This window comes from Peromyscus eremicus, chromosome 7 (genome assembly GCF_949786415.1).
Source record: "Peromyscus eremicus chromosome 7, PerEre_H2_v1, whole genome shotgun sequence".
NCBI lineage: Eukaryota > Metazoa > Chordata > Mammalia > Rodentia > Cricetidae > Peromyscus > Peromyscus eremicus.
Genome location: NC_081422.1, coordinates 65286597 through 65310951, shown reverse-complemented (window position 1 = coordinate 65310951; position 24355 = coordinate 65286597). Strand labels below are relative to the sequence as shown.

At 47.7% G+C, this 24355-nt stretch overlaps 1 protein-coding gene across 3 annotated transcripts in view; it reads left to right on the top strand.

The window, feature by feature from the left end:
• Lipc (lipase C, hepatic type) overlaps window positions 1-22473 on the top strand; it is a 134599-nt gene extending 112126 nt beyond the window's left edge. For 2 of the 3 annotated variants that reach the window (XM_059267001.1, XM_059267000.1), the window contains 6 exons: window positions 969-1086; window positions 2742-2975; window positions 6283-6525; window positions 16085-16202; window positions 17602-17820; window positions 22362-22473. In XM_059267001.1, the coding sequence (XP_059122984.1) occupies window positions 969-1086; window positions 2742-2975; window positions 6283-6525; window positions 16085-16202; window positions 17602-17820; window positions 22362-22473 (1044 nt within the window). Of the gene's footprint in view, window positions 1-968; window positions 1087-2741; window positions 2976-6282; window positions 6526-6858; window positions 6924-16084; window positions 16203-17601; window positions 17821-22361 lie in introns of those variants that run through there. The other variant, XM_059267002.1, reaches the window with a different exon arrangement.
• The last annotated feature ends 1882 nt before the right edge of the window (window positions 22474-24355 follow it).

Here is a 24355-nt window from a genome sequence, read left to right as displayed (position 1 = left end):
ATTGGGAAAAGAAAACTATGAGATTTTTTTTTCTCACAATGTTTAAAGTTCAAATGCTCAGTTATCCATTATGAACTTTGTAAATGACAATGTCCTGTCATGATGTCACACAAAATAAATGTATATATGCTCTTGAAACCTGTGGGTCACAGTTTGGATGCCCCAGTGTGGCCTACAACTATATTTCACCCAGTAAGGCTCAGAGAAGCTGGTTTGGATACATTTGTTCGAAGGAATCTAAACACACTTAGAAGTCATCAATCCCACACAAGTATGGCATCCCCCTATAATTACAGCTTGAAACGTAAAGACAGGGTGCTGTGGGATGGTCTGTATGTCAAATGTATTGTTCTGATTGGTCAATAAATAAAACACTGATTGGCCAGTAGCCAGGCAGGAAGTATAGGCGGGACTAACAGAGAGGAAAATAGAGAGAACAGGAAGGCAGAGGGAGACACTGCCAGCCGCTGCCATGACAAGCAGCATGTGAAGATGCCGGTAAGCCACGAGCCACATGGCAAGGTATAGATTTATAAAAATGGATTAATTTAAGATGTAAGAACTAGATAGCTATAAGCTTGAGCCATTAGGCCAAACAGTTTAAATAATACAAGCATCTGTGTGTTTATTCTATAAGTGGGTTGTCGGACTGCCGGGCTTGGCGGGACCCGGAGAGAAAACTCTCCAGCTACAACAGGGGGATTCCCAGTTACTGCAGGGCACCAATGTCTAGCTGAAGCCAGGTAGGCAGGAGGCAACAGTCACCAGGATATCCCAAAGAAAGGTCACCCCTGTCCCCCATCACCCAAGAGGACAGTCAGTGAGTTGACAAGTCAGTTTCCCAATTATAAAGCACTTGATTCACAGGCAGCACCAAGCATGGATGGGTGCCCCACAGAAGCAGGCCCCATGGAAGGCTCTTGGCCTCACACCAACTCCTCCCTCAACCCTCTTGTCCTGTCTTGCAGGAATCTGTGAAGTTTCCTCAGAGCAAAGTTCACCTAATCGGCTACAGCCTGGGAGCGCATGTCTCGGGATTCGCAGGCAGCTCCATGGGTAGAAAGCACAAGATTGGAAGAATCACAGGTAACTCTGCTGGATAACCCCACACAAGCTCAGTAGTGGCTGGGTACAGAAAGCACACATCTGCTTCCCTATGCTCATCAATGGTAACAGCAAACACTCCCCAACCAGTCTTCTATCAGGAATTGCTGCTGTCCCATGAGAACGCAGAACCAAGGACAGCCTACTTCCCTATGACCTTTCTTCCACGGAACTATTCCCAGAGCTGTTCCAAACGGGTCCAAAAGAGGATTCCAATTATATTTTGTAACAAGAATCTTTTACTGGTTTTGTTGTTTATCAGTGTGTGGGTTTTCTGTTTTTTTTTTTTTTTTTTTTGAGACCTGTCTCATGTAGCCCAGGCTAGGCTCCAACTCTATATCTAGCCTGACACTCCTGACTCCAATGTACACAAATGCCTTGCCTTGCTAGAAGCATTGCTAGAGGGGTCAGAATTCCACAAAGTGTGGGTGAGAATATTGCAAGCAAACTTGAGGACTGGAATCTGTTGGGATCCCCAGAGTATGTATAAGTGCCAAATGGGTGTGGCGTTCCCCCTGTAATTCAAGCCCGGGAAGTCATAGGCAGGGGAACCTCATGGCAAGCTGCACAGCCCTGTGAGCTCAGAGTTTGATTGAGAGACCCTAGCTCATTGAATATGGTGAAAGAACAATTAAAGATGACTCCTGCCATCCATCTCCAGGTGTTACCTGCACACCTACCCACCTGCGGAGGTGCCCCCACACATGTAAACATGCACATACCACACACAGAATGGAGAGAGACAAAACAAAGCATTTCACGAAGTGAGACATTGCCAGGCCTGAGCCCTCGGCCTCCCCATTCCAAGTGGCACTGTCACATCCCAGCATTCTAACCAGGCCACCCACACAGGAGACAGCAGAAGGGCTCCGTCCCCTGCAGTCATCTTGCTGTCAGCCTAAAGAAAGAAATCCGGACCACACCAAGGCCGCTGCAGGTGGGGCTGGAGAGCAGGTGACCTTACAGCTCACTGTCAACGATGGTGGCCGGGGCTGAGGTCCTGCCACCAAAGGGTGCTTCAGACAAGTCAGAGGAGGAGAGTCCATGGTGCATAGGTACCCTCCCCAGGCAGTCAGCCAGGAGCCGTTCTTGTCCCTGCAAGCAGGGCTGTCGCTGGGAGCCTGGGGCTTACTAAGCCCCCACATGTCGACATTTTCACCCCTTCCTAAGGTTGTTCTGGACCTTCCAATGCGTGCAGGAACCAGCTTGTTCGAGGAGACTACTGACGACACACAGGCACACAAATGCTTCCTTTGCCCAAGAAGTCAGAACTGCACATAATGAGCACCGTGGGCTGCTGCATTTTTATGCAAACAGATGCTGTAGAAACTACCAGGGGAGGCACTTAAAATTGATTTGCTTAATAAATCAAGCATTCACTCATAACCTGATTGTTACCTCCTGATCTGCAAACCTCTCTCCCCTTAGAATAATGCCTGGCCTGGCAGATTTTCAGCACCGTGAATTACTATGGCTTTACAGCAAAAAACGTTAGCGTCTAAGGTTCTGGAGAAGCACCACACACTCGTGTTCCTCTTCCTGCTAGCTCAGAAATGTGCAATGATATCAGAGCTGGGAGGAGAGCCTTCTGTTGCTCTCCCCACGCTGATCTATGCCGGCTTTCACTTTCTTACCAGGGCTGGACCCCGCAGGCCCTTTGTTTGAGGGCACTTCCCCCAGCGACCGTCTTTCTCCAGATGATGCCAGTTTTGTGGACGCCATTCACACCTTTACCCAGAGGCGCATGGGCCTGAGTGTGGGCATCCAACAGCCCATTGCCCACTATGACTTCTACCCCAATGGCGGCACCTTCCAGCCCGGCTGCCACTTCCTGGAGCTCTACAAACACATTGCAGAGCATGGCTTAAATGGTAAGAATGGGAAGCCATAGCCTGTTTCTCGCCCTCTCCTGAGGTCTCGGGGACCACCTCAGCAAGGATAGAGGCCCCCGGTGCAGGGTCTCAAAGGCCGCTTGGGGGGCTGGTGGTCCCCGGGCAGCTGCTCCCTGTGACAGCTCCCAGGGCCTTGGAGAAGCACCCTCAGGAACCATCACTTCCCACTCCTGCCCAGAGACACAGGAAGCTGTTCCAGGGGCATTCGCCCTTGTGAGAGCTGAGTCCTGACCCTACCTCTTGTCCTCTCCTTTCTGGAACTTTCCACCTTTGGGAATTTCCACTCTCTAGAGCCACAGGAGGGTCTATGACGTGTGTGTGTGGGAGGGGGCGCGTAAATACTGAAGCTAGAAGACAACCTCCATCTTGGTTTTGGGGACACGGTATCTCACTGGCTTGGTTCTCAATGATTCAGCTAGGGCGGCTGCCTCGAGGATCTGCCTGCCCCTGCCTCCCCAGCGCGGGGACTGCAAGCACACCGCCACACTTGGCTCTTGTACCTGAGTTCCAGGGGTTGGACTCAGGCCCCGGGTTTGCATGGCAAACACTTTCCTGACTGACTGCTGTTCTCACTCCTCCCCATGCCACTTTCAGCAGCAGATCCACGGACATGCACATTGATAGCACACCTGGGGTGAAAAGGAAGTAAGGAGCATGCAAGCCACCAGCAACCACACCTTCCAAGAACAGGGACACTGCAGGCGTCCCAGATTTCTCATTGTTATGTCACCCAGATGAGAGCAGGCCAGGTCACTCTGTGACAGCCGGAGACCCCGATTCTACATACTCGCTTCCCACCCCTATCATCCAAATCCAGGCTGAGTACTCCTTGGGGATTCCATCGCCACCCTCACCTCTCCAGTCCCAGAAAGCCCTTCCTTCGCACACCCCACTGCCTCACCAACTCCAGCTGGCTGCACTCCAGCATTCCTCTACAGCCCAGAGCCTTCTGGGAACTTCCCCTATCTGTCTTTACATCTCCCCAGCAGTCACCCTTCCTCCTCCGGTCAGCAACAGGTCCCCACTGATTCACCCACTCTTTTCTCAGAGCTACAGACCCTCCTTGCAAAGCTCAGCACAGGCCCTAGGAGAGTGTTTAGTCACCACTTGCCTAGGAAACACATTTTTGACCAGTTGCTGCCATTTTCTCTTCTATGCTACACTTAAAATGACATAACTAACTTTATGCACCCCGCTCGCCTAACTGGGGGTAAGGAGGAACTCCAAGTCCTCCATCCCTTTGTTTAAAGTGCTCCCATTCCGGGGCACTCCCCCCAGCCACACCTATGCAGAAGGCAGATTGATAACAGCTTTCCACCCACCCCACCCCACCCCACACTACCCTGCACCACCCCACCCTGCACAGAGTGAGCTACCAGAGGCCAGCGAATGTCTTTGAGGCTGTTTTCTCATTTGTTAGAACAGCCTCCAGGCACTGTTGGGGAGTGGTTGAGGAGACGTTGAGCAGTACAGCCCTCCTAACTGATACCAGGAGTGGAGCCGATTGTGACCCATGTTGCATTTAGTCTTAAAACATTAGAGGAAGTGGCTCCAGGCAAGGTGACCTGTGCCTGACCTGGCTTTAGGTACTTCTGTGTCTTCTGGCTGCCCCCTGACACCACTTTAGATAATTTGCTGCAGATTAGATTAGAAATTGGAAAGTTTTCTTTAAAAAGGTCAAATTTCACGATGGGAGGATGGGTATATAGCTTCACAGGCAGAGAGCCTGCACAGCATACAGGAAAATCTGGATTCTGGATGTCAGCACCTGCTCTGCATAAAACCAGACATGGAGTAATCTCAGCACTTGAGAGGCAGGAGGTCAAGGCCAGCCTGCTAACAGGAGACTTTGTCTTGAAAGAAAAAGGTTGATGGACCAGGAAGATGGTTCAGAAAGAAAAAGGTTGATGGACCAGGAAGATGGTTCAGTGGGTTTGGGCATTTGCCACGCGAGCTTAATGACCTGAGTTGGATTCCCAGAACCATGTCAAGGAGGAAGGAGAACGTGACTCCTGAAAGTTGTCTTCTCATTTCAGCATTTGCTCTGTGACACACACACAGTCATACACGAACACACACACATACACACACACACACAGACATACACAATTTAAGTTTTATTTCTATTACATTTTACTTATTTTGTGTATGTTGGGGGCACGTGTGTGTGTGTGTGTGTGTGTGTGTGTGTGTGTGTGTGTGTGTAGGCTACTTATAGGAGTTTAATGTTAGTCACAGAGATCACATTCAGGTCTTCTGGTTTGGCAGCAAGCCCCTTTCCTCAATAAGCCATCTTGCTCTACCCCAACCCACCACCACCCCAGAATATTAAACACATAAGAATGTTGCTTTGGGGATTAGGCCCTAGACCTGGATGAGCTGGCTGTGGTAATGTGGTAAGAAAAGAAGAAGCCCACAGCACTAGCCAAGTACCTCCCGGTCTAGACCTCAGCACTGGGCCTTTGCTAACCATGGGGGAATTCCTCAGAACAAGCTGTGCTATCTGGCTCTTTCCTAGTAACATTGGGTGCTCATAAAAACACCTCCTAATCCATGTTATCATAGCAGGCTGATCTCAGTGTGGGATCTACAGAGGTCTACTTTCTTTAGCTTTCTATTGCAACAGACCCATTGTCTGGGAGAACTCAGCAATCCTGCTACACACACACACACACACACACACACACACACACACACACACACACACATCTGCCTAGGATTGAAACCATAAGTCTTCTTGTTGGGGCCATGTAAGACAAATTGCTAACTGGTCTTACTAATAAAAACCCCAGAGCCAGATATTGGGGTAAAAACTGAGAGATCAGAGGAGTAGAACAAGCCACAGCCAACCTCACCTTACCAACTCCTCAGCCTTCAGAGAGAGCTACTTCCTGTATACTCACGCCTATATACCTTTCTGTGCCTGCCATCTTACTTCCTCTCTCCGCCCAGCTACATCACTTCCTCTTTCCACCCAGCTCTATTACTTCCTGTCTGCACAGACCTCCAGACCTCTATGGTTAACTAGCGCTGGGATTAAAGGTGTGCGCCACCACACCTGGCTCTGTTCCCAGTGTGGCCTTGAACTCACAGAGATAGATGAATCTCTGCCTCCCAAATGCTAGGATTAAAGGTATGCTACCACTGCCTGACCTCTATATTTAAAATAGTGGCTGGCTTTTTCCTCAGATCCCCAGATAAGCTTTATTGGGGTACACAAATAAAATATCACCACAGGGCCACTTGGGGCTCAGAGGGCTGACTGTCTTTTTGTCCTGCGTCTCAGCCATAACCCAGACCATCAAATGTGCCCATGAGCGCTCGGTGCACCTCTTCATTGACTCCTTGCGACACAGTGATCTGCAGAGCACAGGCTTCCAGTGCAGTGACATGGACAGCTTCCGCCAGGGCCTGTGTCTGAGCTGCAAGAAGGGCCGTTGCAACACTCTGGGCTATGACATCCGCAGGGACTGGTCAGGCAAGAGCAAGAAGCTCTTCCTCATTACCCGAGCCCAGGCCCCCTTCAGAGGTGAGTGTCCTACCTGAAGGTTCAGGAGCTCCTTCTGGGCTTCAGTGTCAAGAGAAGGAAGTCATGGAAGAAGAGCTGTACACATACATGCACAGGGTTGCAGGGACCAACTAATGCTCTGAGAATTCAGTCTTTCTGCATTGTCTCACCCACCAGTCACCCACCAGTCACCTACCAGTCACCCACCAGTGATCCACCAGTCACCTACCAGTCACCCACCAGTGCTCTTGTCCACTGACAGAACCCACCTCAGGGGCTCAGTGCAGCTTGGCAGGCAGCAAGTCCCTTGGGAACAATTATTTCTCTTTATTTCAGTACATTATCTTGCTCCAGGGACATCCAATGAGGACAGTACCACCTTGCCAGTGATGTTGAGGGGACTCATCAGGACTGCCTGAAACCAGCCAGGGATAAAGCTAAGGATTGAGTCCTTAGTCTCCCAGTTCCTCCTCACTCCTTCCAATGAGCAAAGGCTTCATGGGTCCAAGCCGATGTCCCTCACCATGGGTGTGTCCATGGCCATATCAGACTGCCCTGGGGAAGCTGTAGATGACACCCTGTGAGACTTATCTGGTCAACTCTGTCACCAATATATCATTGTCCAGTAAGGGTAGCCATCCATTCATCCTATGTGGCTATTTAAATACTTTTCACATTTTTTTTTCCAAGACAGGGTTTCTCTATGTAGCTTTGCGCCTTTCCTGGAACTCACTCTGTAGCCCAGGTTGGCCTCGAACTCACAGAGGTCTGCCTGCCTCTACCTCCCAAGTGCTGGGATTAAAGGTGTGCGGCACCACCGCCCAGCACTTTTCACATTTTTTATTACTTGTATTTATCATATAATATTTGAGGAGGGAGGGGGAATGTGCCATGATGCACTTAGGGACATCAAAGAACAATTTGCAGAAGTTAGTTCTCTCTGTTTACCATGTGGGTCTCAGGGATTGAACTCAGGTTGTTGGGCTTGTTGGCAAACGCCTTTACCTCCTGAGCTACCTTCTAAACCCTGATTTAAATACTTCAGAAAAAAAAACAAAACACAATGTCACTCCTCATACCAGTCTCCATTCAAAGGCTCAAATAAATACATGACTGCAAAGTCAGACAACACAGAAACGAAACATTCCAATCTTGCAGAACGTTCTATTGATAGTGCTGGAACATGGCCTTGAACGCAGGCCACATAACTACCCCTTCTCCAATGCCATGGCCATGGTCATCTCTGATGTGGGCTCCCAGCCACCAGCAGCATTTTGAAAGACACACCTTAAAAAGAACACATTTGCCCAACCCTGGTGTACTGAGAAGCCACTATTCATATTTTTCTAGGACAAGTGCTGTACCTTTTTGGTCAGGGTCTGGCATGTCGAGATAAATGGTACCTCCTATTTGGAGCTTCATGAAGTTGGCCCACATTCCCCTGGCTCCCTGAGATAGCTGATGGAACCATCAAAGGACCTGTTTCTCTAGAACCCTCCCTGCCAGGACTTGGGTAAACGCTGCCCAGTGCAGCTTTGGCAGAAGACAGTCGGGAAATGGCCACCCAGTGGATCCAGGCAATTCATCAGCCACTTCTGTCCTCAGGCAGTCGGGAGGAAATCTTTCCAGTCGGGAGGCTGTTTTTAAAGGGTAGGAAGGAATCTGTATTGAGTCCTGCTTAGCTATGGCTGGGTTGGTGTCACCCTCTGAACACTCAGATGAGGTAACCGGGTGGAGGGCGAGCTGGAGGTACTCTGCCTAGCAGCATGCTGTGCTTATTACGGTAGTAACAGAAAGTGGGGAGGGGAGACAGAGACAGGCTGGAGAATGCTGTAAGTTAGGGATGTGTTGCGTTCAGAGTTCCTGTAGGCACTTCAGGGTCTGAGAGGTCACAGGACTTGAGTGGTAAGCACCGTATTCAGTTGCAGCTAGCCTGGCTAGTTCTCCCTCCTTTCTCTTCTAGTAGCCTCGAAAGTGTCTGACCCAGACCCAGAGTGACCTCACAGTCCTGATGTATTCCACTAAAGGCCTCCTCCCTGCCTCTCCATTCCCCCGGGACCTCCTCTAGATGACCAGACAAACTGCCACTTGAGGGATCCATTTGTCTTTGGCTTTTCTCAGCTAATTCTTCGGGAGGTTTCACTGTATTCCAGGGAGAGTTCCAGAAGAAACAGCGAGAAACTTGAGATCACCACCAGGAATGTTGATGTTTTAGCCACAATGTAAGGAGTGTCACCAAGTGTGGAGATGAGCCACTAAAATGGTCTTTCTATCAGGCCTCACCTGCCTGGCCAGTCCCGCAGAGAGGGAGCAGAAGGGACACGGATTGGCACCTTCTAGAAGGCAAGGACACCCGTCACCTCCAGGTGCTGTGAGAGTGCACAGCACATCTCAAAGGCAGGGCAGAGTTACAGAAGGCACAGAGTGCTGGTGGCAAAGGGAACCAAACTCTGGCCTTGGCCTTCCAGATGAGGACCACTGTCACCACCACACAATGAAGACCCACAGCACAAGGGACTGAAAACAGGAGGCCAACTAGCATTATATTCTACATGCGCGCGCGCATATATACATACTTATTCACAAGCATATACACATAAACACACATACATGCTTATACATGCCTACACATATATATACATACATACACATGAATAAACTTATGTACATGCATAGACACATTTACATACACATGTATACATATGCACATATATACATGAATGAATATGCATGTACATGCATTTACACATGAATACAGCCATGCATACATTTACATATATACACACACACAAATATACATATACATACAAATATACACATGTACACAGATGGAGAGAGACATTCATACACATGCATATACAGGCACACACAAATATACCATATACATACATATATACAAGTGCATACATGCATATGCACACATATACACATGCATACACACATTTACTTACATACATTCAGATACATGTATACACATGTATGTGAATAGATCCATGCAGACACACAAGGACATACATATATACATATACATATATATATACTCCTATGTACCATACCACAAATGCATATACAGACACACAAGCATTCTTATGTATTTCCCTATCTCCATTCTCAAGCAGTCAACAACACACTAAAAAGCTCCCCGCAGAAGGGGTAGGTAGCCAGTCTCATGCATCTGGGCATCAGGCAATGGAGCCCTAAGTGAACCCAGATATGCCTGCTAGAGTAAACACATACCCCACATACACGTACTTACCAAGTCCCTCGCCCCTTCTCCCTTCCCTGGCCCTGCTCTGGGCCATCCCCTGCCTCAGCACTCAGGACCACACCATCCTTGGGCCCTATGATGGTCAGCTTCCCTGAAGTATGGGGAGAGTCCTGGCACTTCAGGAAAGCACCAGAGAGCTCATTCTTGCATCTCAGTGAGATAAAACCCACACCCAGGGGAGCAAAGCCTTTTGTGATGCTTGCAGAGGGGGGCCTAAGACCTCCGACCGGGTAACAGTTCACAGAGGAAAAAAAGAGAGGAAACAAAACATTTTCTTTTCACAAATTCTATAGCTTGTGTTCACCATGGCCACTGCGAGGAGAAAAATTTGGAGTTTGTTTGTTTTAATAAATAGCACTCATAGAGTTCACAATGAATGAGAATCCAGCATTTTCCATGGTGTGGACTCACCCCAGGTTTCTGCTCTGGAGGGAGTCACCTCATCATTCCAGGTCAGCAGACTCCTTCAGGCCTTTTATCTACAAGACGTGAAATCGTTTCTGTGTCAGAACACAGGCTTATCTGGACTCTTTGAAGTCACAGGGTGAATTTTTTTTTTTTTTTTGGCCAAAATCATTTATTAGCAACCCAATTAAACACATCATAAGGTCAGCAAGCAAAGCAGTCATGCTCCCCTTCATCTTCGTGATTCTATGAGCATCTAAGAAAAATGCTCACACACGTTCAAATAAGAACCAGTAATTAGGTTTTGGTCAGGGACTGGACCCAGAGTTTCACACACGCCAGATGAGCCTTTTCCCTGCTGAGCCATATCCACACCTAAAAGGTTTTTTCACGTTGAATTCATTTTTCTTCAAGATTTCCCCAAAAAGGTGGCTACAGTGACAATGCAGAGTCCCAGTGCAGATGTAGGGTCTGCAGGAATGCTCTCTGAATATGGGTGACCCCAACATCATGGAGGAGATGGGGCCCCTCAGCCAGGTCTGCTGTGCGCGCCCCAGGGAACGGCTCACTCAGCCTCAGTTCACACGCCTTTTGTTATCATTTCATTGTCTTATTTTAATTTAGCTGTTTTGGATTTTTAAGACAGGACCTCACTATGTAGCCCAAGCTGGCCTCAAACTTCTGGTGGCCCTTGTGCCTCAGCTTCCAGCTTCCAGCAGAGTCCTGGAATTCCAGCTGTGTGCCACCACACCTGGCTTTCTGCCTTTGCATGCCTTCTTCCCTCCTGGCATCAAGGCAGCCCTCCCTCGTAGGCTGTGTGAGCTCAAGGGGCCTTGATGATCAGCTCTAACAGCACTGCCCCCAGAATCCCCAAACTGCAGCCTCTGGGATGTGGAAATCTGTCTCCTCCCACAGAGCACTTAGGAAAAGAGGCGAGAAAAAGCACATATTTAATTTAGGGACAAGAAACTCTCCCCCGGTGGTCATGGCTGGACCTTCAGGAGACAGGAAGGAGGCCTCTGCTGTAGGATCAGTCCATGATGGATGTTACCGGGTGGCACAAACACTTTGCCCTGGGTTACTTCAGGGTCAAGCATTTGCCATTGATTTCAAAGGGCACACACCACTTGTAGGTGACATGAGAAGGGTCTTTTGCAAGCAGGTTTGGAGTTCTGTCCCACTTTTCTCCTTTTTTTTTTTTTTTTTTGGTTTTTGGTTTTTGGTTTTTGGTTTTTCAAGACAGGGTTTCTCTGTGTAGCTTTGCGCCTTTCCTGGAACTCACTCTGTAGCCCAAGCTGGCCTCCAACTCGCAGAGATCCGCCTGCCTCTGCCTCCCAAGTGCTGGGATTAAAGACGTGCGCCACCACTGCCTGTCCTGTCCTACTTTTCACTATCTAGATAACTGTAGATCTCTAATCCCTAGTGCCCGTGTCTGAAATTCATCAGGATCATCAGAACCCATCAGTGTAGAGTTCAGCTGAGAAACAAGACCCCACTGTCTGGCCTGGGTCTATGGAAGAAGGCAAGTGGAACTCCCTGTAGAGGTGAGGGAATGAAAGGAAATTGGCAAGGACTGTGGCAACCCCTGAACTTGACATCAGAAGGGGGTGAGCAGAGGAAAGAACAGACCCTGGGAGATCCTGAAAGAGCTGGGAGGGGAGGCTGATGCTGATTGTGGAGGTGCAGCTGCTGCAGAGTCAGCTCTAAAGCACACAGGGTCAGAGGAAGGTCCCCGGCCTCTCCCCTTGGCACCTCCCCAGTACCCAAACCTGCCCAAAAGCCAACCGGCAAGAGAACATGCGGATACAGCCAAAGTCACATGCCAGATTCAGAGGTAGGCAGGGAAGGGCAGAGAGTGGATGGGACCCCAGGGGTACCCACAGCAAAGAAAGCCAGCATGTTGCCATTATTTAATTTCACTAAGAGAACCAAAAAATGAGGGTTGAGGATGTGGCTGAGTTGATAGAGAGCTTGCCTAGCATGCATAAAACTCTGGGTTCAATCCCCTGCACTGCATAAACTTGATGTGGTGGTACACACCTTCTGTACTTGGAAGGTAGAGGCAGGAGGAGCAGCAAGCAGCTCATGGCCAGCCTCTGTTACAAAACAAGTTCAAACCAGCCTGAGCTACTTGAGACCCTCTCAGAAAACCAAAATTGAAAAAGAGAACCAAGAAAAGAGGGGATAGGTAGGTAAAACATTTAGTATATTAATGTGTAGCTTGATGTGCCATAGCGAAGGTACTTGATTATTGTTCCTCATTACAGTGGGGGCGGGAGGCTTTAATGCAATGTGTCTGTTTATCGCTCTTTAACCAAGATCCCACTATGTACTCCATGGGTGTCTAATGAGTTTTGTCCTCACTGTGGCGATTCTAGAAGTGACAAGATTCCCTCCCCTAAGATTGTGCTCTGAGAGCTAGGATATGCACACTGAAGCCCACCAGACATGGCCGAGAATGGCAGGTCTCTGGAGAGATGGCCTAAGTGCCAGCTCCTTCAAGACCAGGGCACCACAGCTGCTTCTGCTCTTGATTGCTTTTTAAACATTTGGAGCCGGGCAGTGGTGGCGCACGCCTTTAATCCCAGCACTCAGGAGGCAGAGCCAGGTGGATCTCTGTGAGTTCGAGGCCAGCCTGGGCTACCAAGTGAGTTCCAGGAAAAGGCGCAAAGCTACACAGAGAAACCCTGTCTCGAAAAAAAAACCAAAAAAAAAAAAAAAAATTGGAAAAGCTCCTTTCTCAATAAGAGAATAATTAAAACACTCACTGGAGGAGGTGTGGATCTTGGACAAAAGCATCAACCCTAACTTCTTCTCTAGGAGAGATGGTTAAAAGTTCTGGTAATATGCAGACTCCTGTGACTTCTGGGAATATGTGGACTTCCATGCCTCCAGTTGTATAGAGTCTGCCCTCATATGCCATGGATAATTCCATGCACTGTGGTTAGAACTTTTTTTTCCTTTTCATTCTTTTCCTTTTCATTTCTTTCATCAAGTGAAATTACTCGGGAAAATATCTTTAAAATATTTATTTTATTTTTAAATTACGTGTGTGTGTGTTGGGGGGCTGGGGAGGTATGTGCTTGTGAGTGCAGGTGCTCACGGAGGTCAGAAGAGGGTGCAGGATCCCTTGTAAGCAGTTGTGGGTGCTCACACTCAAACCTGGGTCCTCTGCAAGAGCAGTACATGCTCTTAACCGCTGAGTCGTATCTCCAGCCGTCTCTCTGGCTCTTGAAAACAATCTCTTTTCATGGCTTCTAAGAGTAAATCACATGGCTGGGCACATGATCTCCGAGTCAGCTGTCCAACTTCAGGCATTAGACAAAGAAGGTGAGCAATGCACTTTGCTTCCTAGAAGCCTCAATTTCTTCCTTCAGAAGATGCTATCACAAGGAAGATAAAGCCTGAACTGCAGAAACCTTGTGACAAAAATTAAGGCCATTACATGAGAAGCTCAGCCTCTGTGATTCAGGATGCGGCAGTTACCAAGACTGTAACTACTAGCTGGCCCAGCAGCATGCACCTGTCTTCCCAGCTCCTCAGGAAGCTTGAGCTCAAGAATCCCAAACTAGCCTGGCTAACATAACAAAACCCATCTCAGAAACAAGTCATCATTTTACCAGGATTGACTAATCAAGGTGTTCCTATTTACTCACTTACTTTTTTAATTTATTTGGATTTTTGAGAAAAGGTCTGTCTGTGTAGTCCTGGCTGACCTCATACTCACAGAGATCCTCCTGCCTCTGCCTCCCAAGTGCTGGGATTAAAGGCATATACCACCATGCTCAGCCCTGATTTATTATTAAATAATTATTTTTGACTCTTTTTTTCCAATATAAATCTCTTTTTACATTTCAACTTTTTTCTTGGGATATACAGGAGCTATTGATATGGGAGCCATTGGTCCCAGGGTATAAACATTTAGAAGTTCAGCTGCCTGAGCTGGGCTGTCTGGACTTAACATCTCTGTAATGCTATCTGCCAGCAGCGGTGTGAGCCTCAGAAAGTCGCCGAACCTCTGTGTGCTGCATATTTCCTCTGTAAAACGATATAATAATGGTATCGGTTGTTGTGAGAGTTAAATGAGATAATATCTGCAAGGCACCTGGTGGAACAGCCATAGTTCTGCTCATTCACGCCAACACCATGGGGCCGAACGTGCAACCAGCGCCAAGTATCCCCTCTAACGGAAGGCTGAATGGAAAATCCACGGCTCTGGGTATTCCATAAGTGCTTAGGAATACACCCACCTCTTGCTTGGAGCAGCACAGGAGGCCAGCCCCCTGCCTCTTGTATTTGTCCACATTCCAGGGCTCCTACCTTAGTGCCTGCAGGCTGTGTCCTAGGTAGATCTTTCCTTTCCGCCAGGGTTCAATTTATAGCACCGCCCACTTGTTACAGGGTTTCCCTGACAACCACCAAATAGTGTAAGACCGACCCAAAAGCCTCTGGGATGAGAAGCCAGGGCCCTGCCTCCCACAGCTGCCGCCCAAGTGTTTAGGACTCGGCCTTGGCCAAGTAGCCTTTGTCTTATTTTTCACCCACAGCCTTTTGTAAAGTTGTCAGGGCGTCCAGCCTAAGGATCTGAGCACTGATAAGTACAGGGTATGACCATGTTAAGGTAGACAAGAGAAAAGGCTTCCTCCCAGAATCCTTCAGAAGAGCACACTGGATGGCTGGTAAGACAGTCTGAGAGATCTAGAGCCAGAGTCACCCCCTCCCACGGGAAAGTGGGCTCATGTGACCCGCAGAAGCTTGATGCAAAGAACTGCCTAGAACATGGATGTGTGGTCATTAGGGTCAGGAGAACAACAGTGGGAAATGAGTGGCCGTGAGTCCTGAGGTCAGAGGACAACCTTGGGTGTCAGTCCTCAGGGGCAGTCCACCTTTTGAGACAAGGTCTCTTATTGTCCTGGAGCTTTACCAAGTCGTCAGGCCAGCTGGCTAGCAAGCTCCAGGGACCCTCTGTGCTTGCCTCCAATCTCACAACCGCTGGGATTACAAGCAAGTACGCCACACTTGGCTTTGTATGTGGAGATTTAACTCAGGTCCTAACACTTGTGAGGTTCACTGACTGTGCCATCTCCCGAGTCCCCAGTTCTGCTACCTTTCGACAGACAATCCTATCTCGTTTATTTTTGTGGTGCCATGGAAGGAATCCAAGGCCTTCCACATGCTAGGTCTCTTACAGAGCTATATATCCCCAGCCGCCATCATTACTATTATAAATACAGTATGAGTTCTGGGTCATATTCAGGCTGCATAGAGAGGAAAAGGAAAAAAACTAATAGCATTCATAGTCTCAGGGTGAAAAAACAAACATTGCTAACATTTTGGTACCTATCCATTTAAACTTTTTCCTCTGCATTTTTAAATTTTAAAAAAGTAGAAGAGTTTAAATTTGTAATTCCTATATAAATAGTTGGACAAGGGAATGTTTGCCTATAACCCCAGTACTAAGGACAGTGAGGCAGGAGGATTGTGAGTCTGAGTCCAGCTTGGGTTACACAAGATCCTGCTTCATTTAAAACATGTACTTAGTTGGTAAAGAATTTGCCTAGCATGTACAGCATTGAATAAACCAGGTGTGGTGGAGCATGCCTGTGACCCTAGCACTCAGGGAGGGGAAGCAGAAGGTAAGAAGTTCAAGGTCAGGGCTGGAGAGATGGCTCAGCGGTTAAGAGCTCTTCTAGAGGTCCTGAGCTCGGTTCCCAGCAACCACAGGGTGGCTCACAACCATCTAAAATAGGATCTGAAGTCATCTTCTGGCATGCAGTTACATATGCAAAACACTCATACATAAAATATAAATAAATTAAAAAAATTTTTCAAAGAAATTCAAGGTCATCCTTGGGGGAAAAAAGTCCTACTTAATCTCTGCTCCTCTCATCCCTCCTCTACCTCTAGTTTATCATTACCAGTTCATGATCCAGTTCATCAACCAAATTGAGAAGCCAGCAGAGCTCACTTTTACCATGTCACTTCTGGGAACAAAAGAAGAAACGAAGAAGATTCCCATCACACTGTAAGTCCCAGTGTGGCCCCATCTGTGGTGCTGGCACTTCTCAACGGGCACTCCCCACTGTGGCTGCCCCAGACATGCTGCTCAGTGAGACACCTACCCAGTCTTGTCTCTCACACTGTATCCCAGGCTCACCCAGCTCAGGGAAGGGTCCCTGAGCACCATCTGTGAAAGTGATGGGGCCATTGCCACTCAGGTGTGCAATGCAGACAAGACCCGGGTCGGGGAGAAGCTGTGGGGGTGGGGCGTGGGTCCTCCCAAAGACCCCCAAACACCTTTCCAGTGAGTTCAGGAGAACATGCCCAGAAACAAAACTGGAATCATTCCCTTCGTCACAGGTGTGCAAGCTCAGTCAGCAGGGAGTGCCAGCCCAACCCCCACCCCACCCGTGACATACCTGCTCACACCAGCAGCCTCACAATGCCTCACTCAGACTCCCCAGCTTTCCCAGCCAGATAATGACCATGACCTTTTCTGGCATCTCAACCCTCCCCATTGACCCTCTCAGGGAGTGACATGAGTTGAGTGTTCCTTTCAGGGACAGCTCTTAGCTTCTGAAAGATTGTCCCCAGCTTTGGGTCCCTGATCATGACACTGATTCAGACACTCACCAAATACTTACCATTGCAGTGTTCTGCTGGGAGGGTATGCTGAGGGTTTTGCCCTTAGGGTGGATGCTCACAGCCCAGGGACTGGGTAGATACCCACGCCAGCCATCTTTACAGCACACAGCAGAAGGAGCTGAGATGAGCCATGCCAGGGAACTCTCCATCCAACTTGTTTCCCTGGGTCGACCCAGTGTTACCTCTGTATTGTCAATAATTTCTCCTGAGAGATTGTTCTGGATCATAGAGAGGGTATGGAACCGGCCTCTCTCAGTGACGGGGACCATATGATCTTGGAGACCAGTAAGCAAAAGCAGGAACAATGTCTCCAGGTAGTGCTTCAGTCTTGCTGCGAGTCAATGAATCCTTTCCTGTGTGTGTGTGTGTGTGTTCGTGTTCTGTCCCGTTAAGCTGTGTTGCTTTAATGGATGGTTCTGTTTATACTGAGAGAACCCTTTTTATACTAAGAAAGCACGGAAAAGTGTGGTACAGGGTGTCTGTGTGTCAGCCACAGAGACAGTCCAGCTCCATCGCCCAACTCCACCAAGCCAAAAGATGTTAACTAGTCATGACAGTAAACTATTTCAGACCTTTTTTGATGTGATTAATATGGAAAACAGTATGGTTTCCTGAGTTTATTGTCAGGGAAACCCTCTTTAACCTGTCGTACCTATTGTCAATATTGTCTATTGAACACTGATTTTGGAAATGCAACAAAAATACCCCAAAGTTACTTCGGTATCCTGAGTGTGCTACTGCTAAACTCAGTTAACTGGTTTCCTTCGTATATTTTCAAGGGGTGAAGGAATTACCAGCAATAAAACCTACTCCCTCCTTATCACGCTGGACAAAGACATCGGCGAGTTGATCGCGATCAAGTTCAAGTGGGAAAGCAGTGCGGTGTGGGCCAATGTCTGGAACACGGTGCAGACCATCATGCCATGGGGCATAACACCTCACAACTCGGGCCTCCTTCTGAAGACCATCTGGGTCAAAGCTGGAGAGACACAGCAAAGGTGAGATTAACATCTCCTTACGCTGTGCCTGCAGGTTCCAAGCACCTCCCCAACTCAGCCTCCCATCAGTCACAGGAAGTGGGTACCATGATGCCCCAGGTTCCAAGCAGCTCCCCAACTCAGCTTCCCATCAGTCACAGGAAGTGGGTACCATGATGCCCCAGGTTCCAAGCAGCTTCCCAACTCAGCCTCCCATCAGTCACAGGAAGTGGGTACCATGACACCCCAGTGATGGGGAACAGGGAAGACATGGGGCCCTCCCTTCTTCCTTTGGCCCAGGGTGGAAAACCAAGATGAACACTAAGGTCTTCTGACTGCTTGGCCAGCTCCTTCTTATCTGTATCTGTCAGTCGCTCCTCTGGAGTCTGAGGCTTCATGAGCCCAGGGTCCATACAGATGGTCACTGGGGAAGGACGACTGAGAGCTGCCACATTCTGCTTTGTTACCGAGTCAGAGAAAGGCCTGGGAGACTGCAAAATCTCTCTCTTTCTCTTGCTCTCTTGCTGTCTCTGTCTTAGTGTGTGTGTATTGTGCCTGTTTCTCTTTTTCTGTTTCTTTGTCCCTATCACTTTCTCTGTGTCTCTGTCTCTCTGCCTCCCCCCTCTGTCTTAGTGCTGAAGAGTCACTGGGAAGCTTATTAGATACGCTGAGTTCTTTACCCACATGCAGAGCTTCTGACCCAGTGTCTTAAAAGAGACCTAGGAGAACCCTAAGAAAACTTGATAAGAACAATGTAGCCAGGCGGTGGTGGCACACACCTTTAATCCCAGCACCCGGGAGGCAGAGGCAGGCGGATCTCTGTGAGTTCGAGGCCAGCCTGGTCTACAGAGTGAGATCCAGGACAGGCTCCAAAACTACACAGAGAAACCGAGAAACCTGATCTCGAAACAAACAAACAAACAAACAAACAAAAGAACAACGTGACCCCCTCCCCCCAAGAAATGCCACTTTTTGTGGTGTGTTATCTCTCCTGGCCCCAGAGTTCCTGGGGGAAAAGTAGGGGTTGGGATAGGAATAGGAAAAGAAGAAAAGGAAGTATGGTCCAGTGGTGCTAACAGACTTAGCAGAGCAGAGGGATGCTCAACTCACTTTGCCATGGCAACCATACTTTCCTATAGCTTTGTATTCTCCATGGCAAGACACTTCTGTGCTTCTGAAGGCCCTTTCCTAGCTCTGCCCTCTGTGTTCAAGAAACCCATCTCTTGTCTTCCACCTTCCTTATGGGAAGTCCAGCTCCTTTTTTGGCTTACCAGAGAGGGCAAACGGTAGGCTGCTCACCTCTGAACCCCATGCCTCCTCAGCCTCCGTTTTCACTGCCTGGAGCCTGCCCATGGCAGATTTACGCCTCAGTCCCTTATGCAACCGCACTCTGAGAGTTTATCTCCCTGGAATGCAAAATCATGGCGACTGTTGAAAGCGTACTCCACAGCTATCCAATGACCTCCACATGATCAGTCTGAGAAAATTAAACTGTTCCTCTTCTCACACCCTTCTCTATTCTTGCAAGACTGTGAAGGCCCTTTAGGTCAACAGTCCCTCTGAGCCCTGCCCCTCAGCACTCTTTTAGCTGGAGATAACTGCTCAGGTTCACTGTGGCCGTCTACGTGCCTTGCCCTGCAAGGGGGCAGAACACACCACACTGCTCTCTGCACCGATGCACCCCTCACGGGACTGAAAAAGGAAACAGAAGAGGGAAAAGGCTTAGTGAGCTCCCAAAGTACAGAGGACATGGGACAGAGTGATCATAATGTTAATCTCACATGACCTGACAGAGGTAGCCTGCAGTGTGAATCAGGAGCCTGGGGTTCACAGAAGCTCCACAGCTAAAGAGCGTCTAAGCCTAGACCTGGCTTGCTTGGGTCAGATTCGTTGCCCTTTTCTGGCTGGTATGCTGTTTTAAGTGGTGCCTTCCTCCATTAGTCTTGGCTCCATTAATCTGACTTTCTCTAGCCCAATTTAGCAAATTGCAGCACTGGGGATTAATAACAGGTGCATCAGTTCCTTCCTCTGGGTTGTGGGATGTGCGTGCTTAAAAGGGACAAGGGAGGCTCAGGAGATAGGCTAGTCAACGATGTGCTTGCCTTACAAGCACAAGGACCCATGTAAGAAAAGTTGAGTGTATTGGCATGAACTTGTAATCTCAGTGCTGGGAGGGCAGGGAGTGGAGACAGGCTGCCTGGGGCTCCTTGGTCAGCCGGTCTAGCCTACTTGGTAAGTTCCAGACCAACGAGAGACTCTGTCTGAATAGTACAAGGTGGACAGTGTCTGAAGAAGGATGCCTGAGGTTATCCTCTGTCCTCCACATGTGCACACATCTTTACATGCACAGATCCCCAGGTGCACACATATAAACACATAAGACACACATAGATGGATAAAAGGAGGATAGGAACCCAGGAGCTACAGGCTCTGTAATTTTCTGAGTTGCAAATACTCCTATATGTCTATGCAGTACCACATGCCACTTGGGGGGGAGCACACCCCAAATTCTTGAGCTATGGCTTTCAGCACAGACTCCAGAACATCATTAGGAAAGCAAGATAAATTAATTTTGCTAATGATGTGCTCCATCCAAAGGCTTTTTAATGAACCTACAGATTTTTCAGAATGCAGGTCCTATCTCAGCAGGCCTGAGTGTGACCTGAGATTCCTCATTTCTAAAAAGCTCCTGTTGCAGTTTGTGGACTTGAAATGCCAAGCTCCCAGAGTCGCATAGTCCAGGAAGGCTAAAGATGGGTGGCTTGGGTTGTAGATACCTGGACTGGACTGCAGCAGGCTTGAGGGGGCCAAGGGTATTCCTAGGAGACAGGCAGTGAACTAAACATCATGGCTGACAGGCAGTGAGAACTCTGTTGGCCAGTCCTACTCCACAGCTCACCACCTATATAGCCTCAGACAATAACTCCACCTCTTTAAGACTGGGGTCTGTAGTAACGAATGGAAATCATACTGCCTGTCTCATGGGACCAATGTTTAGTACCTTTGGCAAACCCAAGACCAGAGTCAAGATACAAACACAAAATCTTACCCTCTCAACCACTCTTCTAAATGCAGGGAATAACAGAAAAAGTAGGTTAAGGAACTCACTCTGTGCCTGCAGAGGAGGTGTCTCAGATAGGTCTCCACTACTGTGACAAAGACCATGACCAAAAGCAAGCAACTGGTGGAGGAAAGGGTGTATTTCATCTTACACTTCCAGGGAACTAGGGAAGTCAGGGCAGGAACTCAAGGTAGAAATCTAGAGGCAGGAACTGAAGCAGAAGCCATAGAGGAGTGCTCCTTACTGGCTTGCTCACCCTGCTTCCCTGTACAACCCACAACCTACTGCTCAGGGGTGGTTCCACCCGAGTGAACTGTGTCCTCACATATTGATCACCAATCATGAAAATGCCCCACAGACTTGCTGATGGAGGCATTTTCTCCATTAACAATCCCTCTTCCCAGATATGCCTAGGTTTGTGTCAAGTTGACAAAACCAAACCAAACCAACTAGCACAGTGAGGCTGTGTAGTGAGATGAAGAGAACAGAAAAAACAGGAGTAATAGAGTTAGTTGGTAAAAATATAGAGAAACGGCATTCTCAAAAAGAATAGACAGGGCTGGGGATGTGGTTCAGTGGGTAAAGTACTTGCCTTGTATGCCTGGAGCCCTGAGTTTGATCCTCAGCACCACAAAAAAACTGATGTGGTGGCACATGCTTGTGACCCCAGGAATTAGGAGGCTATAGGAGGGTCAAGAGTTCAAGATCATCCTTGGTACAAAGTGAGCTTGAAGCCAACCTGAGCTACATGAGATCCTGGTCTTTAAAGATTCTACCTGAGGTACAATCAAAAGGAAAAATAAACCATAAACTAGAATTCTCTGTGATGACAGCTATATAGACAGACAGACAGACAGATAAGAGATAGACAGATGGGTAGAGGGGTGGCCAGATTGCTGGATGGGTGATAAATAAATGAATAGAGAGGTAGATGAATAGATAGAAGGATGGGTGAATGGATAAATGAGCAGAAGGATAGGTGAGTATAGGATAGGTAGATTTGAAGTTAGTATAAAATGGTACCCTTAGGGCAAAATAATGGTCAAAGCTACCAGATATTTGGTTCCCTCTAAGGGGCTAGTGTCAGCACCAATAGGTAGAAGGGGAGAGCTGCAAGGTTGAATTAGCAAAGCTGAATGCTGGGGTACTGAGCCTGAACAGGAAGTTGAGGAGCTGTGGATGTCTGTCCAGGAGTAGAGGAAATGTAATGACAGAAACAACCCTCATCCTCAAGTTTTTGAAGAGCTGTTACTAGAAAAGACAGAGAAAGCCTGCCCCTGAGGTTTCAGTATAGAGCCCCCTAAGGACTGCTTCCACCAACTTAGGTTTTATTTTTTTCGGAAGTTATAAAAATATATTCAAACCTAAGAATTTAATGTAAAAAAATCCTATCACATGCATTATACAATTGGCCTACTATTTGATAAAAGATGAAACATTTCAATAAGCCCCCTCTGAATCGTCACACCATAGCTTTTTGTTCTTTTGTTTTTCTATTCAGAATGACATTTTGCCCTGAAAATGTGGACGATCTACAGCTTCACCCCACCCAGGAGAAAGTCTTGGTGAAGTGCGAAGTGAACTCAAAAAGACTGAAGCGAAAGAGTAGATGAGTCAAAGAGACACGTGCAAAACATAAATAAACCTTATTCTTTATCCATAGGTTGCCTTATTTGGAAGCCAAAATTACACAAAGAATCATGCATACATTTAAATAAAGCTTATATGCAAAGGAGGGTGTGTTTTGCTGTTATAAAGTGAGCTTTAAAAGTATATGATGCGGGGAAAGTGAGATGGCTCAGCAGGTAATGGTGCTTGCCACTAAGCCTGATGACCTGAGTTCTGTCCCTGGCACCCACATGGCAGAAGGAGGGAATAGACGTAAAGTCTACATCATAGAAAAGAGTTACATCACACACTTCACACAGCTATCTCACTGAGCAAAAAGAATTCTACTACTGTACTAGCAAGAACAGTGAAAGCCAGACAGTGGCTATTTTAACTTTAAATGACTAACTGATGAATGCAATTCTTTTCTTTCACTAATACAACAGAAGCAAATGGAAAACTGGAACTATCTCAAGGAGTTTCTCATGGACTAAATGTGTGTCCCCCAAAGCTCCTATGTTAAAACTTATGGCGGTAATGTGGTGATGGAGCCGGAGGTTTGCTGTTGTTCAGACACCCTCCAACCCCGGCTGCCTCTCTCTCTTTCCCTATGTTCTCTACCTCCTGTGCATGTAGCAAAGACTTGTACACAAAGGTTCTTTCTCACCTCTGCTGCTCTGAGTGAACAATCTGATGCCTCTGAGTTATGGGCAGGCTCCCCAGGCCATGGGGAAATGTTACAAAAGGAATTTGGCAGATTCTGGTTAAGAGCCCATATTGCAGAGGACCTGTGTTTGGTTCCCAGCTTACAACCACTTGTAATTGCAACTTGTAACTCTGATGCCTTCTCCTGGCCTCTATGGGCACTGCACTCTGTGCACATATACACAGGCACAAACATGCATACACATAAATTAAAAATAAATCCTTTTTAAAACTTGAAATAAAAGAGATTTGGTAACTCTCTCTTTTACTTTAGGCTATCTCTCCTGATGCTCTTTCTCATAATGCCTAGAGCGCTCCCTGACTCCTGCTCAAGACACCATCATGCTGCCTCTGGTACAACATACCATCCTTCTTAATGCTGTTCCCTCAGGGCCTGATCATGGCATCCATGGACACCAGACTCTTTACCCTAATAAAACTTATTCTGAAAGGTAATTGGTCTCAGCATCCTTCTCCACAAACCAACTAAACCTGCATTTTTCTTTTTTTGCTATGATATTAGGAAGGTGATTAGTCATGAGAACTCAGCTCTCCTGGGTAGGGTTAGTACCCTAGAAGCTCTCAGCTCTCCACTATTTGAGATGTGCAACTGTGCACTTTCCAGACCACAGATATGCAGGCAGCTTGGTCTCAGATCTGGTTTCAAGAATTGAGAGATGAATGTTTAAGCTGACCATTTGCCATAGTAGCCAGAACAGAGTCTGTCAGACATCAAATCTCAAGTTGTCCAATAAATGAATTGTGTTTTAAGCAGCAAATTCTATCACAAAAGCACATGATGGAAGTGGGCACTAGGCATGATTATCAGTTGGACTAGTGTCTGAAATGATTCGGAGAGGAGGAGTACGCTGTGTGCATTAGACAGGGGACCTGGGATGTACAGTCTCAGCTCCACATGGCTCACAGCTCCACCTGCTCTCCAGACCAGAGCTCAAAAAAAAAAAAAAAAATCCCAAAGTGATGCCTGCCTCTGACTCATCAATTTTAAACTATCTTAATGACTTACTTTTGTTTCCCTCTGAAAAACCTATGAAACTACAGGGAATAGGGCAGGGAGGAGAGCAGAAGAGCATATGGTTCAGTGTATCCAGATGAAGCCGTCTGACCTTGCCAAGTACTTCACCCTTTCATTCATTCATACGTGTGTCCACACATATGTGC